Raw genomic sequence first — 16,703 nt, forward strand, 5'->3', positions numbered from 1 at the left:
CGGGAAGGAGCGGGGGGCGTGGCTAAGGAGGCGGAGGGCGGTGTTGATTGGCTGAGCGAGGTGGGGGCGTGGCCAATGACCCGAGCGGCGCAGCCGATTGGCTGGGGATGCGGGGGGGCGTGGTCACAGCAGGGCGGGAAAAGGCGCTGAGGGCGCCGCCATTTTGCCGCGTCCCTCGAGATGAGGTGCGGTGAGTGAGGGCTCCGCCGATGCGGGGCCGGGATGGGGTCACCTCCAGCCGCTTCCCGCGGGTCCCTGGGCTCCTCCCTCGGGGCTGTGGAGCGACTGGGGCTGCTTCCCACTTCCTGCTGCCAAGAGGCACCTCGGGCGCCTCAGAGGCGGCGGCAAGGATAGACCCCCCCCCCCATTACCCTCCCCCTGCTCCTTGTCCCCCTAATTCCTTCCCTCTTTGCATCCCCCATTATCCCCCACTATCCCCCCCATCGCCCTCCTCCTCATTACCCCCCCATAATCCCCCACTCCTCCTGATGCCCCCATTACCCCCCACCTCTCATTGCCTTCCTCCTTATTTCCCCCCATTGCTCCTACTACCTTCTCCTTATCTTCCCCTGCATTAACGCCCTCCTCATCCCCTTCTTTTCTCCTCCTCATCCCCTTCTTTTCTCCTCCTCATCCCCTTCTTTTCTCCTCCTCATCCCCTTCTTTTCTCCTCCTCATCCCCTTCTTTTCTCCTCCTCATCCCCTTCTTTTCTCCTCCTCATCCCCTTCTTTTCTCCTCCTCATCCCCTTCTTTTCTCCTCCTACTCATTAACCACTGACTCCTCCTCATTAACCGCCCCCTTCTTCTTATTAACCACCCCCTCTACCTTCTCATTAATCCTCTCCTGCTAATTACCGTGGGGTTTCCCTGCTCCTCAGCCCCTCAAAGGCCTCTGTAGCTGCAGGAACTCCTGTGTCTCCCCCCACATCCTCGTCTGTCCCCCATCTACACACACACCTTTTACCCTTTTGGGGGTAAAAGTGCAGAAATCGGGGCTGGATCACACTAACCACGTGTCTTGTCCCCACACCCAGCTGAGGGTATGGCTGTGTCTCCATCCTGACGCCGATTCTGCCATCTGTTCCACGCCACAACTGTTTTGCGCTGATTTGGCCCAGGTTTGCCCCGTTCAGCCCTGTTTGGTCTGGTTTGGCTCTGTTCTGCCCCACTTGGGCCCTGATTTGGCCCATTTGGGGCTCTTAATTCACTCTGTTCATCGCTGTTTGATGGCGATTTATCCTCACTTGGCCATGTTCTGCCCAATTTGGGCCCTGATTTGTCTTATTCAGCCTCATTTGGGCTCTAATTCACGCTGTTCAGCCCCGTTTTTTCCTGACTGAACCCCACTTGGCCATGTTCTACCCCATTTTGGCCTCGATTTAGCCCCGTTTAGGCCTGGTTTGGTCCCATCTGGCCCCTGGTTCACCCTATTCAGACCCATTTTGTCACAATTTATTGCCACTTGGCCGTGTTCTGCCCCATTTGGGCCCTGATTTGTCTCATTCAGCCCCATCTGGGCCCTAATTCATCCCCGTTTTGTCTAGGTTGACCTCACTTGGCCACGTTCTACCCCGTTTGCGCCACGATTCACCCCATTCAGCCCTGCTTAGGCCTGGTTTCATCCCATTTGGGCCCTGGTTCAGCCCCGTTTTGTCACAATTTATCCCCGCTTGACCACATTCTGCCTCATTTGGGCCCTGATTTGCCCTGTTCAGCCCCATTTTGACCCTGCCCAGCCTTGTTTTGTCCCAGATTCCCCCTGTTTTGCCCTGTTTCACCCCATTTTAGAGCTCGCCCACTCCGCATTCCGCTATTTGAGCCGAAAGAGGCGTTTTTGGAGCCGCTGGGCCTGGACGTGCCCCGCGTCCCGAGCGGCTCGGCGGGGTCCAGCGGTGGCGGCCGGCGTGGGGACAAAGGGCTCGGCCAGGCCGCTGTGGGGCCCCCCCGGCGCTGCAGAATGGCCGCCCTGTTCCGCACTGAGTCGCTGCTTTGTTCTGCGAGGCCGGGGCGGGGGGGGGGGGGGCCGAGGCTGCCATAGAAACTGCCCCTCCGCCCCGTGACAGCAACGCCTCGGGGGACAGCGGCGCCTTTGGGGGGGTCTGAGCCTGCCCTGGGGGAGGCCTCGTCTCGGTTTTGGGGGGTCCTAGTGTCTCCCAGTCCAGGTTTGGGGTCACTGTGCCCACCCTGGGGGGGCCTGAGCCTGGTTTGGGGTCTCAGAGCCCACCCTATGGGGGCCTGATCCTGGTTTGGGGGGCCTGATCCTGGTTTGGGGTCCCTGATCCTGCCCTGGGATGCCTCAATCCTGGCTTGAGGTGCTCCAAGCCTGTCCTGGAAGGGGATCGTCTCAATTTGTGGGGTCCCAGGGCTCCCCAGTCCTGGTTTGGGGTCTCTGAGCCCACCCTGGGGGTCCCTGAGCCTGGTTTGTGGTCCCTGAGCCTGCCCTAGGGGAGGCCTCGTCTCGGTTTGGGGGGTCCTAGTGTCTCCCAGTCCAGGTTTGGGGTCACTGTGCCCACCCTGGGGGGCCCTGAGCCTGGTTTGGGGTCTCAGAGGCCACCCTATGGGGGCCTGATCCTGGTTTGGGGTCCCTGATCCTGCCCTGGGATGCCTCAATCCTGGCTTGGGGTGCTCCAAGCCTGTCCTGGAAGGGGATTGTCTCAATTTGTGGGGTCCCAGGGTTGCCCAGTCCTGGTTTGGGGTCTCTGAGCCCACCCTGGGGGTCCCTGAGCCTGGTTTGGGGTCTCTGAGCCCACCCAAGGTGCCCCATCTCAATTTGGGGGGGTCTATTGTCACCCTGGGGTGCCTCGATCCTGGCTTGGGGGGGGGCTAAGCCTGCCCTGAGGGGCCCTGTCTCAATTTGGGGGGCCCTGATCCCATCCTCCGGTCCCTCAATCCCATCTTGGGGTGCCCCAGTCCCACGCTTAGGGTCCCCAATTACCCACTGGGATCCCCATTCCCACCCTGGGGTGCCCCCATCCTGTCTTTGGGTCCCCATTCCCTCCTGAGTGCCTCTTGTTCCTCCCCCCGCGGTCCCCAGTTCCCTATTGGGGTGCCCCAATTGCCCCCTTAGGGTGCTCCCATCTCCCCCGGGTGCCTCTATCCCATCTTGGGGTCCCCCAATCTCCCCTGGGTGTCCCAATCCCCTCTTGGGGTCCCCAATTTCCCCCTTGGGGTCCTACATCCCTCCTCTCTGGGTTCTGCAATCCCACCCTGGGGTCCCCGATTCCCTCTAGGGTCCACATCCCTTCTTGGGGTGCCCCAATTTCCCCCCTTAGGATCCCACATCCCACCCTGAGGTCCTCAATCCCCCCCTCTTAGGTCCCCCAATCCCACCCTAGGGTCCCCAATCTCCTCTTAGTGTGCCCCCATCTCCCCTGTGGGGTCCCTGATCCCACTCTGAGTACCCCAAATGCCACCCTGGGGTCCCCAGTCCCCAACTTGGGTGCCCCAATCCCATCTTGGGGCCCCTAATTCCCTCCTGGGATCCCCAGTCCCTCCCTTAAGGTCCCCAATTCCCCCTGGGGTCCCCAATCCCCTCCCCAGGGTCCGCAATTCCCCTCTGTGTGCCCTCATCCCATCTTGAGGTCCCTAATTCCCCCCCCAGAGTCACCAGTTCCACCTCTTGGGGTCCCAAATCTACTCTTGAGGTGCCCCCTCCCGAATTGGGGTCCTGAATTCCTTCCTGGGTGGCCCCAATCCCCCTCCTTTGGGTCCCCGAATTCCCCTGGGTGGCCAATCCCATCTTGGGGTCCCCAATTCCCCCTGTGGTCCCCCACCCCTTCCCTTAGGGTCCCCAATTCTCCCCTGGGTGCCCTAATCCCTTCTTGGGGTCCCCAATTTCCCCCCGGGGTCCCCAATTCTCCCTCTGGGTGCCCCCATCCCGTCTTGGGGTCCCATTTCCCCCTGCCGTGGGGCCCCCTTCTCCCCCCCAGGGTCCCCAATTTCCCCGCTGGGGTCCCCAATTTCCCCCTGGGGTCCCCAATCCCCTATTGAGGTGCCCCATTCTCATGCCGGGGTGCCCGATTTCCCCCCATTACAGTCCCCAATCCCCCCTGGGTGCCCCCATCTTATCTTGGGGTCCCCATTCCCCCTTCTGGAGTCCCCAACATCCCCCTTAAGGTCCCCAATCCTTCTCTTAGGGTCCTCAATTTCTCCCCGGGTGCCCCAATCCTCCTTCTGGGGTTCCCCATCTGCCCTGTAGGGTCCCTAGTTTTTCGCTGGGGTCCCCAATTCCACCCCCCGAGTGCCCCCTTCCCATCTTGGGGTCCCCAATTTCCCCCCCCGGGTGCCCCCTTCCCATCTTGGGGTCCCCAATTTCCCCCCCCCGGGTGCCCCCTTCCCATCTTGGGGTCCCCAATCTCCCCCCCGGGTGCCCCCTTCCCATCTTGGGGTCCCCAATTTCCCCCCCCGGGTGCCCCCTTCCCATCTTGGGGTCCCCGTCTGCCCGGTCCCCAGCTGTGGGTGACACTGGGGAGCCCCTTACCGCCCCCCCCATGTCCCTGTAAACACCGACCCCCCCCCCTCCATCAATCGCGGGGCTCCTCCCCCTCCCCTCCCCCATTGGCCCGGCCTCTGCATCTCATTAGCATACATTATCCGCAGGCCTGGCAGGTGGGGAGCGGCAGAGGGACTGCAGCCGCCATGCAGCCCCCCCCGTGCCCCCCCCTGCGCCCCGCGCTGCTCCCGGGGCTGCTGCTGCTCTGGGCCGCCGCACAGGGTAAGCACCCCAAAACCTGAGCCCCCCCCCGATCCTGACACTGCCCCCATCCTGCTCCCTAAATCCTGACCGCCCCCCCATCCTGCTCCCTGCCCCCTAAATCCTGACACCCTCCCCATCCTGCCCCCTAAATCCTGACACTCCCCCCATCCTGCCCCCTAAATCCTGACACCCCCCCTTCCTGCTCCCTGCCCCCCAAATCCTGACACCCTCCCATCCTGCTCCCTGCCCCCTAAATCCTGACACCCCCCCCATCCTGCTCCCTGCCCCCTAAATCCTGACACCCCCCCCATCCTGCTCCCTGCCCCCTAAATCCTGACACCCCCCCCTTCCTGCTCCCTGCCCCCCAAATCCTGACACCCCCCGTATCCTGCTCCCTGCCCCCTAAATCCTGACACCCCCCCATCCTGCTCCCTGCCCCCTAAATCCTGACACCCCCCCTTCCTGCTCCCTGCCCCCCAAATCCTGACACCCCCCCTTCCTGCTCCCCTAAATCCTGACACCCCATCCCAAAACCTGAGGCCCCTAAATCCTGACACCCCCCGAATCCTGGCCACCCCCACCCCAAAACCTGTCCCCCCCCCAGATCCTGCTCCTTGCCCTCCCAATTCCTGACTCCACCACCCCAAAACCTGCTCCCTATCCCCCCAAACCTCCCCCCAAATCCTGACACCCCCCGCAAATCCTGCCCCCCAAAACCTGCCCCCCCCCGCCCCCAGATCCTTCCCCTCACCCCCCCTTCCCGGTCCTTCCCCCCTCCCCCAGCCAGGCTCTGCCGCAGCCCCCCCCCGCGCTGGGGACCCCGCGCTGTCCCCTCCCTGTCCCCAAGGTCGGGGGGAGGGGGGCTTTGTGCTGGGGTCCCTCCCCCCCCGCCATGGCCTGGGGACACCGGGGGACACGGGGAGGGGGGACACGGGGACTGCTTCCTGCCCTGTGACCCCCTCGGGTGTCCCCACACGGCCCTGTCACCCCCCCGAGCGTCCTGGTGTCCCCAAATCTACAGGGAGGGGGGACCCTGAGCATCCTGGTGTCCCCACATCTACTCGAGGGGTGTCACCCTGCACCCCTCGATGTTCCTGTCACCCCCCAGTGTCCCCAGATCTATGGGGGGTGGCCCTGTCTCCCCATCCTCCATGGCAGGGTCTGTCAGCCCCCTGCGCCCCCCCCCCCCCGTGCCAGCGTCCCCTCAACCCCGTGACCGGGTGTCCCCACGTCCTCGTGCTCCGGTGACACTGTCACCCCCGTAGGTGGGGGTCTGTCACCCTCCTGTCATCGTCCCCTCACTCCAGTCGCCAGGTGTCCCCACGTCCTCGTGTTCCGGTGACACCGTCACCCCCGTGGCTGGGTGTCCCTCACCCTCGTGCCATCGAAGTGTCCCCACGTCCTGGTGACACCCATGTCCCATCATGTCCCCGTGTCCTGGTGGCACCTGCGCCCCATGGATGGGGTCTGTCCCCCTGGTGCTCCGGTGACACCGTCACCCTCCTGCCATCGTCCCCCCACCCACATCCCGGTGACACCCTCACCCCGCTGTCCATGTCCCTGTCACCCTCATGGCCGGCTGTCCCCATGTCCTTGTGTCCTGGTGGCACCCATCCCGGCGTCCCCTCACCTTGGGGACACCCGGGTGACACCGCTTCGTCCTCGTCCCCCCGGGTCCCCCCTTGGTGCCAGGCGGCGCCGTCCGGTCTCTGCGCGGGTGACACGGAAGAAGGGGCCATTGTGTCCCCCCCCCCCTTCCCCCCCCTCCCAGCACCCATGGGGGGACCCAGGGGAAGGAGGGGACACAACGCTGGCTGTCCCCATGTCACCCCCACGGGTGGGGACACCCCCTGGCAGGGGTGACCTTGGGGCTGCGGTGACCTTGGCGGGGACGGGGACGCCACGGTCGCCGTGGAGACCCTTAGGGAAGAGGGGGGGGGGATTGTGCTGACACAGCGAAAATGTGATGTGTATGTGTGTCCCCCAGTGTCACCCGGCGTCGTCACGGCAACCAGAGGTGATGCCGGGGACCCCAGCGAGGGGACGGGGACGAGAGGGGGGCGGTGATGGCGTCACCCGCAGGGGGGGGGTCCCCGTGTCCGTGTCCCATTCTGGGGCTCTGTGTCCCTGTCCCAGTGTCCATGTCCCCATGTCTGTCCCCGTGACCCATTCCCAGTGTCCCATGTCCCCATCCCTGTGTCCTGTTCTGGGTCCCAGTGTCTCATTCATCGTGTCCCATCCAAGCATCCCGTCCTGTGTCCCATCCTGTGTCCCTGTGTCCCATCCATGTCCCTGTGTCCATCCCGTGTCCTCATGTCCCATCCTGTGTCCCTGTGTCCCATCCATGTCCCTGTGTCCCATCCTGTGTCCCTGTGTCCCATCCATGTCCCCGTGTCCCACCAGTGTCCTCATGTCCCATCCATGTCCCTGTGTCCCATCCATGTCCCTGTGTCCATCCCGTGTCCTCATGTCCCATCCCGTGTCCCTGTGTCCCATCCTGTGTCCCTGTGTCCCATCCATGTCCCTGTGTCCCATCCCGTGTCCCCGTGTCCCACCAGTGTCCTCATGTCCCATCCATGTCCCTGTGTCCCATCCCGTGTCCCTGTGTCCCATCCTGTGTCTCTGTGTCCCATCTCGTGTCCCATTCAGGTCCCCCTCTCCCATCCCGTGTCCTCGTTTCCCACCTGTGTCACATCCCATCTCCCCATGTCCCACCGATGTCCCTATTCCCCATCCACCTATGTCCCATCCCATATCCCACCCCGGTGTCCCCATCTCCCATCCCGTGTCCCAGCAATGTCCCCGTGTCCCATCCCATGTCCGTATGTTTCACCTGAGTGGTGTCCCCGTATCCCATATTCCATCCCATGTCCCATTCCGTGTCCCAGAAGTGTCCCCGTGTCCCATCCCCACGTCCCACCTGTGTCCCCATGTCCCATCCCCTGTCCCTGTGTCCTATCCTGTGTCCCCATATCCCACCAGTGTCCCCGTGTCCCATCCCGTGTCCCATTCCACATCCTCCTGTCCCACCGGTGTCCCATCCTACGTCCCCCTGTCCCACTGGTGTCCCCGTGTCCCATCCCACGTCCCCCTGTCCCATCCCGTGTCCCATCCCGTGTCCCACCCCCTGTCCCATCCTGTGTCCCATCCCGTGTCCCACCCCCTGTCCCACCCCCTGTCCCATCCCGTGTCCCACCCCACGTCCCCCTGTCCCACCGGTGTCCCCGTGTCCCGCAGGGCGCGCGCAGGAGGTGCAGGCGGAGAACGTGACGGTGCTGGAGGGCGGCACGGCCGAGATCTCCTGCCACCTCCACCGCTATGACGGCTCCATCGTCGTCATCCAGAACCCGGCCCGGCAGACGCTCTTCTTCAACGGCACCCGCGGTGAGGGGACACGGGGACACGGCGCTTGGAGGTGGCCGCAGCGGCCCAGAGGTGGCCGTGGCCTCCTCAGCGAGGCCTTGGGGTGGTCTTGGGGGTCCAAGGTGGCCCCGTGGAGGCCTCAGGGTGGTCGTGGGGGTCCGAGGTGGCCCCGTAGTGGTTTTGGGTGGTCATGGGGGTCTGAGGTGGCCCTGTGGTGGCTTTGCGTGTCCATCAGGGTCCAAGGTGGCCCCATGGTGGCCTCAGGGTGGTCATGGGAGTCCAAGATGGCCCCGTGGTGGCCTCAGGGTGGTCATTGGGGTCCGAGGTGGCCCCGTAGTGGTTTTGGGTGGTCATGGGGGTCTGAGGTGGCCCTGTGGTGGCTTTGCGTGGCCATCAGGGTCCAAGGTGGCCCCATGGTGGCCTCAGGGTGGTCATGGGGGTCCGAGGTGGCCCCATGGTGGCCTCAGGGTGGTCATAGGCGTCCAAGATGGCCCTGTGGTGGCCTCAGGGTGGTTATGGGGGTCCAAGGTTGCCCCGTAGTGGCTTTGGGTGGTCACGGGGTCTGAGGTGGCCCCATGGTGGCCTCAGGGTGGTCATTGGGGTCCGAGGTGGCCCCGTAGTGGCTTTGGGTGGTCATGGGGGTCCGAGGTGGCCCCGTAGTGGCTTTGGGTGGTCACAGGGGTCCGAGGTGGCCCCATGGTGGCCTCAGGGCGGCTGTGGGGTCATTGAGGAGGCCATGGGTTCCCACGGTGGCCCTGTGGTGGCCTCCAGTTGGCCACAGGAACCCTCTGGTGGCCATGGAGCTCCAGGGTAGCCTCCAGGTGGCCATGGGGTGGCCTTGGGGCTCCATGGAGACCAGGGAGGGAGCTCCAGGGTGGCTCTGTGGTGGCCTCTAAGTGGTCCTGGGGTGGCCCTGGGGTGCCATGGAGGTTTTGCAGCGAACCAGGGGTCTCTGTGGTGGCCATAGGGGCCTCCAAGGTGGTGCTGAGGTGGCCACAAAGACCTCAGGGTGGTCTTGGAGCAACCTTAGGGCTCTATGATGGCCATAGGGGACCTCAGGTTGGCCTTGGGGTCTTGGGGGTGGTTCTGAGGTGGCCACCTTGGGGTTCCATGGTGGCCATAGAGGCCTCCAAGGTAGCCTTAAGCCTCCAGGGTAGTTCTGAGGTGGCCACGAAGACCTCAGGGTGGCCATGGAGTGGCTGTGGGGCTCCATGGTGGCCTTGGGGGCTTCCAGGGTGGTCTTGAGGTGGCCACAAAGACGTCAGGGTGGCCATGGAATGGCCCATGGTGGCCATATGGGACATCAAGGTGGCCATGGGGCCTCCAGGGTGGCCATAGAGGACCTTAGGGTGGCCTTGTGGCTCCATAGTGGCCATAGAGGACCTCAAGGTGGCCATGGGGGCTCTGGGGTGGCCACAGGGGACCTCAGGGTGGCCATGGGGGCTCCGAGGTGGTCCTGAGGTGACCATGAACACCTCAGGGTGGTCGCGGAGCGGCCCTGGGGCTTTATGGTGGCCTCCACAGTGACTTTGTGTGGCCGTGGTGGCCGTGTGGCTCCGTGGGGGCCTCCGGTTGGCCGGGGGTGTCCCGTGTTTCCCCTCCCCGGTGACGCCGGTGTCCCCGTCCCCAGCGCTGAAGGACGAGCGGTTCCAGCTGGTGGAGTTCAGCCGTCGGCGGCTGCGGCTGCGCCTGAGCGGCGCTCGGCTCGAGGACGAGGGCGGCTACTTCTGCCAACTCTACGCCGACAGCACCCACCACCAGATCGCCACCCTCACCGTGCTCGGTACCGCGGGGACACCGCGGGGACACCATGGGGACACGGCGGCCGTTCCTGCCCCTGCCACCCCCACGGCGCCCCAAACCCCATCTCTGTCCTCCTTGGGGACATTTGAGGACACTTTGGGGGGACAGAGGGACACTGGGAGAACAGAGGCACGCACGGACATGGGGGTGACTCTGCCCCTGCCACCCTCAGGACGCCCCAAACCCCATCTCTGTCCTCCTTGGGGACATTTAGGGACACTTGGGGACATTTGAGGACACTTTGTGGGGACAGAGGGACACTGAGGGGACAGAGGGACATGGATATGGTGGTGACTCTGCCCCTGCCACCCCCACGGCGCCCCAAACCCTATCTCTGTCCTCCTTGGGGACACTTGGGGACACCTGGGGGTGTGTGGGGACATTTGAGGACACTTTGTGGGGACAGAGGGACACTGAGGGGACAGAGGGACGTGATGGTGACTTTGCCCCTGCCACCCTCATGGTGCCCCAAACCCCATGTCTGTCCTACTTGGGGACATTTAGGGACACTTGGGGACACCCGGGGACGCCTGGGGGTGTGTGGGGACATCTGAGGACACTTTGTGGGGACAGAGGGACACTGAGGGGACAGAGGGACACACGGACATGGTGGTGACTTTGCCCCTGCCACCCTCATGGTGCCCCAAACCCCATCTCTGTCCTCCTTGGGGACGTTTAGGGACACTTGGGGACACCCAGGGGAGACGGGGAGGTGTCCCCCATGTCCCTCACTCTGTGTCCCCTCTTCTCTGTCCCCTGTCCTTGTCCCCCATCCTTCACCCTTGTCCCCTGTCCCTCACCCTTTGTCACCCCCTGTCCTTGTACCCCTCCCTGTCCCTCCTCGTTCTGTCCTCCCATCCCCTCTGTCCCCGTGTCCCCATCCCTCTGCCCCCCATCCTCCCCGTCCCTCTGTTCCCGTCCCTGTCCCCCTCTGTCCCCATCCCTGTCCTCCTGTCCCCATCTCTGTTCCCATACCTGTCCCTCTACCCCGTCCCCTGTGTCCCCATCCCTGTCCTCTTATCCCCTGTCCCCATCCCTGTCCCCATTTCTGTCCCTCTATCCCTGTCCCCCTGTCCCCATCCTTGTCGCCTGTGTCCACATTTCTGTCCCCATCCCCCTGTCCCTATCCCCGTCCCCCTGTCCCCATCCCTGTCCCTCTATCCCTGTCCCCTTGTGTCCCCATCCCTGTCCTCCTGTCCCCATCTCTGTCCCCATCCCTGTCCCTATCTCTGACCCTGTCCCCCTGTCCCCATCCCTGTCCCCCTGTCCCCATCCTTGTCACCTGTGTCTCCATCCCTGTCCCCTTGTGTCCCCATCTCTGTCCCCATCCCTGTCCCTATCCCTGTCCCCATCCCTGTCCCCATCCTTGGCCCCTGTGTCCCCATCCCTGTCCCTATCTCTGTCCCCCTATCCCTGTCCCCATTTCTGTCCCTCTATCCCTGTCCCTCTATCCCTGTCCCCATGTCCCCGGTGTCCCCGGTGTCCCCGGTGTCGGCGGGCAGTGCCGCCGGCGGAGCCGCAGGTTCAGGCCGTGGGGGTGGCGGTGGAGGGGGGGGAGGTGGAGCTGAGCTGCCTCGTGCCGCGCGCCCGACCCCCCGCCACCCTGCGCTGGTACCGCGACCGCCGCGAGCTGCCAGGTGCGCCCCCGGGGGGACTGGGAGGCACTGGGAGGCACTGGGATGGACTGGGATGGACTGGGAGGCACTGGGAGGGACTGGGGTGGGGATGGGAGGCACTGGGATGGACTGGGAGGCACTGGGGTGGACTGGGAGGCACTGGGGTGGGGATGGGAGGCGCTGGGATGGACTGGAAGGCACTGGGGTGGACTGGGAGGCACTGGGGTGGGGATGGGAGGCGCTGGGGGGGACTGGGAGGCACTGGGGTTGGGATGGGAGGCACTGGGGTGGGGACAGGAGGCACTGGGATGGACTGGGAGGCACTGGGATGGGGATGGGAGGCACTGGGGGGGACTTGGAAGCGCTGGGGTGGGGATGGGAGGCGCTGGGGTGGACTGGGAGGCACTGGGGTGGGAAGGAATGGGGGCAGGGGGGCCCTGGTGAGATTGGGGGAGATCTTGGTGGGGACATGGGGACACTGGTGCCTTTGGTGTCCCCTGCTCCACCCTCGTCCCCCGTGTCCCCATCTCTGTGTCCCCGTGTCCCCCTGTCCCCATGTCCCCCTATCCCCGTGTCCCCATGTCCCCCCGTCCCCCTGTCCCCGTGTCCCCTGTCCCCATCCGTGTCCCCCCGTCCCCCTGTCCCCTGTCCCCATCCGTGTCCCCGCAGGCTCTTCCAGCCGGGAGCAGCTGGGGAAGGTTTTCCGCCAGCGCAGTGTCCTGCGTCTGCGCGTCGAGCGCCGCGACGACGGCGCCATTGTCACCTGCGAAGCCACTCACCCCGCGCTGGAGCGGGGACAGCGGCGGCAGGGACAGCACCGCCTGGACGTGCAGTGTGAGGGACACGGGGGGACACGGGGGGGACACGGGGGACGGGGGGGAACACAGGGACACGGGGGACAGCACCGCCTGGACGTGCAGTGTGAGGGACACGGGGGGGACACGGGGGGGACACGGGGACAGCACCGCCTGGACGTGCAGTGTGAGGGACTGGGGGACAGGGGGACATGGGGGGACAGGGGCACGGGGACACGGGGACATGGGGACATGGGGACAGGGGAACAGGGGACATGGACAGGGGGACAGGAGGGGACAGGGGAACAGGGCAACACAGGGATAGGGGACATGGGGACAGGGACATGGGGGACATGGGACACAGGGACAGCACTGCCTGGACGTGCAGTGTGAGGTGTGGGGACAGGGGACACGGGGGGACATGGGAACAGGGGACATGGAGAAGGACATGGAGGTCATGGGGGGGACGACACACTGGGATGGGGGGGTGATGTCCTGTTTGTGTCCCCGCGGTGACGCTGTCCCTGTCCCCAGACCCCCCCACGGCACGAATCCAACCCTCGCAGAGCGTCCTGCGCGAAGGGGACACCTTAGTGCTGACCTGCGCCGTGCACGGGAACCCCCAGTGAGTGACACGGGGCACGGGGGGACACCTGGGAGGGACACCCAGAGAGTGACACGTGGGGGACAGAGGGGGACACCTGGGAGGGACACCCAGAGAGTGACACGTGGGGGACAGAGGGGGACACCTGGGAGGGACACAGAGGAGACACCCAGAGAGTGACACCCAGAGAGTGACACGTGGGGGACAGAGGGGGACACCTGGGAGGGACACAGGGGACACGGGGGGGACGGGGGGGACACCCAGAGAGTGACACAGGGGATACAGAGGGGAACACATGGAGTGACACAGGGGACACAGAGGGGGACACACATGGAGTGACACAGGGGACACTGGGGACACCCAGTGAGTTACACAGGGGACACGGGAGGGGGACACGGGGGGGGACACCTGGGAGGGACACAGGGGACATGGAGAGGGGACACAGGGAGTGACACAGGGGACACGGGGGGGACACCCAGAGAGTGACACAGGGGATACAGAGGGGACACCCAGAGAGTGACACAGGGGATACAGAGTGGGGACACACAGAGAGTGACACAGGGGACACTGGGGGGACACACACAGGGACACCTGCAAGTGACATGGGGTGATAGGGACATAGGGGGGACACCTGTGGGGGGACACCTATGGGGGGGACACCTATAGGGGGGTCATATGGGGGCATGGGGACACCTGTGGGGGACACAGGGACAGGGGGTGACATAAAGCTGGGAGGGGGTGGCAGGAGGTGACAGGGAGCTGAGAGGAGGTGACAGTGAGGTGACAGAGGGTGGCAGGGAGGGGACAGGGGGTGACAGCGCTGTCCCCGCAGGCCCGAGGTTCTGTGGAGCCGCGGGAACGAGTCCCTGCCGGCGCGGGCGCGGGCGCAGGGGCGGGAGCTGACGCTGCCGGCGCTCGGCCCTCAGGACAACGGCACCTACAGCTGCCAGGCCGGCAACGCCCACGGCCGCGCCGCCGCGCACTACCGCCTCGTCGTCTACGGTGAGCGACCCACGGCGACCCACGGCGCCACGCACCCGCCACTGCCACCCCATAGCACCCCACAGCCCGCTAGCGCCTCATCGTGTATGCTGAGCGTCCCATAGCGCTGACCCACAGCGACCCATAGCGCTGCCCCACAGTGACCCATAGCGCCCTGCACCCGCCACTGCCACCCCATAGCACCCCACAGCCCGCTAGCGCCTCATTGTATACACTGAGCGACCAACAGTGACCCACAGCCCTGCACCCACCCCATAGCGCCCCACAGCCCACTAGCGCCTCATTATATACAGTGAGTGACCCATAGCGACCCACAGCGACCCACAGCCACCTATGGCCACACGGCTGCTGCGTGTCCCCCTGCCCCACAGCTGCCCCATGTCCCCTGCCTTGTGTCCCCCTGCCCCATGGCTGCCCCATGTCCCCTGCCTTGTGTCCCCCTGCCCCACAGCTGCCCCATGTCCCCTGCCTTGTGTCCCCCTGCCCCACAGCTGCCCCATGTCCCCTGCCTTGTGTCCCCCTGCCCCATAGCTGCCCCATGTCCCCTGCCTTGTGTCCCCCTGCCCCATGGCTGCCCCATGTTCTTTGTGCTGTGTCCCCCTGCCCCACAGGTGCCCCACAGCCTCCCCATGTCCCCCTGCCCCACGGGTGCCCCCCAGCCCCCCTGTGTCCCCCTGCCCCACGGCTGCCCCCCAGCACCCCTGTGTCCCCCTGCCCCACAGCTGCCCCATGTCCCCTGCCCCACGGGTGCCCCCCAGCCCCCCTGTGTCCCCCTGCCCCACGGCTGCCCCCCAGCACCCCTGTGTCCCCCTGCCCCATGGCTGCCCCATGTCCCCTGCCCCACGGCTGCCCCCCAGCCCCCCTGTGTCCCCCTGCCCCATGGCTGCCCCCAAGCCCCCCCTGCCCCACGGCTGCCCCACGGCGCCCCATCCCGCAGACCCCGGGGCGGTGGTGGCGGCGCAGCGGGCGGTGCCGTTCGCGGTGGTCGGGGGGATCCTGGCGCTGCTCGTGTTCCTGCTGCTCTGCCTGCTCGCCACCATGGTCTGGTGCTCCATCCGCCAGAAGGGTAAGGGGCGGGGCCTCGAGGGGCGGGGCCTCGAGGGGGCGGGGCTTAACAGAAGGGTGAAGCTGAAGGGGGCATGGCTTGGGTGAAGCGGGTGGGGCCGTGGCTTGAAAGAGGGGCGTGGTCTGCATGGATGGACTTTGTGATGGGCGTGGTTTGTGGAGGGGCGTGGCCTGAGCGGTGGTGGGCGTGGTTTGAGAAGAGGGCGTGGCCTTTGGAAGGAGGCGTGGCCTGTGTAGACTATTGGGGCATGGTTTGATGTGAGGGGTGTGTTCTATGAGGGGAACATAGGAAAAGGGGCGTGGCCAATAAAGGGGTGGAGTTGGTGGTGGGCGTGGCTTAGTTGCAATGGGTATATTCTAAGAAGGGGTGTGGCTTGATATGAAAATTTGTTGGGGCGGGTCTAAATGAAGGGTGGAGCCATAGGGCGTAGCTTGCGTGAGGGGGCGTGGTCTAACCGGCCACTGTGATGTCCGAGGGGGCGTGGCTAAAAGGGGGTGGAGCCAGGTGGCTTATGGGACTGTATGATTCCCAAAGGGGGTGTGGCTAGTGGAAGGGTGAGACAGATTGGGCGTGGCTTGAAGGAGGGGGCGTGGCCTGTGATGAGTGGGGGTTAATGGGGCCTTGGGGGCGTGGCTTGAAGGGAGGGGCGTGGCCTGGGATTGTAGGGGATATAATGGGGGTCTTGTTGGGGGCGTGGCCTGTGGCTTCTCTAAGCGCTGGGGTGCGGGTCGAGGGGGGCGTGTCCTCTGGGGGCGTGGCCTCCCCAGCGCCCCGCCCCTCCTGCAGGGTCGTACCTGACGCACGAGGCGAGCGGTCTGGAGGAGCACGGGGAGGCGCGGGAGGCCTTCCTGGGGGGGGACGGGGGCAAACGCAAGGAGGAGTTCTTCATCTGAGGGGGGCGACGACCGGGGGGACACCGACGGGAATGGGGGGAGATGGGAATGGGGGGAGATGGGAATGGGGGGAGCAGGAATGGGGGGGCAGAAATGGGGGGGGGAGAGGAATGGGGGGATGGGAATGGGGGGGAGAGGAATGGGGGGACAGGAATGGGGGAAAGGAATGGGAGGAGATGGGAATGGGGGGGGACGGGAATGGGGGGGATGGGAATGGGGGCGACGGGAATGGGGGAAAGGAATGGGAGGAGATGGGAATGGGGGGACAGGAATGGGGAGACAGGATTGGGGGGGACAGGAATGGGGGGCAGGAATGGGGGAAAGGAATGGGAGGAGATGGGAATGGGGGGACAGGAATGGGGGGACAGGAATGGGGGAAAGGAATGGGAGGAGATGGGAATGGGGGGGGCAGGAATGGGGGAAAGGAATGGGAGGAGATGGGAATGGGGGGGGCAGGAATGGGAGAGCTTTGGGGACACGAAGGGATAATGGGGAATAGGAATGGGGGTAACAGCAATGGGGGTTTTGGGGACATGAAGGGACAGAGGGTAATGGGGGGTCAGGAATGGGGGTGTGAGGACTGGGGGACACACAGGACATGGGGTTGAGGACAACGGGGGACACGGGGAGGGGCATTGGGGGACCCACAGGGACGGGGGGTGACAGTGGGGACATGGGGGGGGTGAGGACAAAGGGGACACGTGGGGGGACATGGGGGGAGGGGGACACTGGGGGGGCTGTGGGGCCAAGCCCCGCCCCCTCGGGGTCCCCCAGCTCAAAGCCATGGGGGGCGGGGCCCCGGGTCATGAATAATGAATGAGGGGGGCGTGGCCTGGGCCGGCGACTGTAAATAGGCTTTTAAACC

General features: G+C 65.2%; 1 protein-coding gene across 2 annotated transcripts; it reads left to right on the forward strand.

Moving 5' to 3' along the window:
* Positions 1-142: 142 nt before the first annotated feature.
* Positions 143-15,853, forward strand: CADM4 (cell adhesion molecule 4). Of its 2 annotated transcripts, XM_054052686.1 has the most exons (12): positions 143-185; positions 1,036-1,119; positions 4,601-4,715; positions 6,685-6,714; positions 7,935-8,081; positions 9,691-9,843; positions 11,366-11,500; positions 12,149-12,313; positions 12,808-12,898; positions 13,710-13,879; positions 14,817-14,945; positions 15,732-15,853. In XM_054052686.1, exons 3-12 carry the CDS (start codon positions 4,640-4,642, stop codon positions 15,836-15,838), a joined length of 1,203 nt encoding a protein of 400 aa, XP_053908661.1. In that variant the 5' UTR covers positions 143-185; positions 1,036-1,119; positions 4,601-4,639; the 3' UTR covers positions 15,839-15,853. The 2 variants fall into 2 exon arrangements, with proteins under 2 accessions (XP_053908661.1, XP_053908662.1); XM_054052687.1 differs by lacking the exons at positions 143-185; positions 1,036-1,119; positions 6,685-6,714.
* The last annotated feature ends 850 nt before the right edge of the window (positions 15,854-16,703 follow it).

The sequence above is a fragment of the Cuculus canorus genome, chromosome 35 (assembly GCF_017976375.1).
Source record: "Cuculus canorus isolate bCucCan1 chromosome 35, bCucCan1.pri, whole genome shotgun sequence".
NCBI lineage: Eukaryota > Metazoa > Chordata > Aves > Cuculiformes > Cuculidae > Cuculus > Cuculus canorus.

Excerpts from the sequence above, each read along its gene's own strand:
- CADM4 (XM_054052686.1), top strand. The coding sequence starts at position 4,640 with ATGCAGCCCCCCCCGTGCCCCCCCCTGCGCCCCGCGCTGCTCCCGGGG. Across the intron at positions 8,082-9,690 it reads CTTCTTCAACGGCACCCGCG|CGCTGAAGGACGAGCGGTTC; the intron begins GTGAGGGGACAC and ends CCCCGTCCCCAG. Across the intron at positions 9,844-11,365 it reads CGCCACCCTCACCGTGCTCG|TGCCGCCGGCGGAGCCGCAG; the intron begins GTACCGCGGGGA and ends GTCGGCGGGCAG.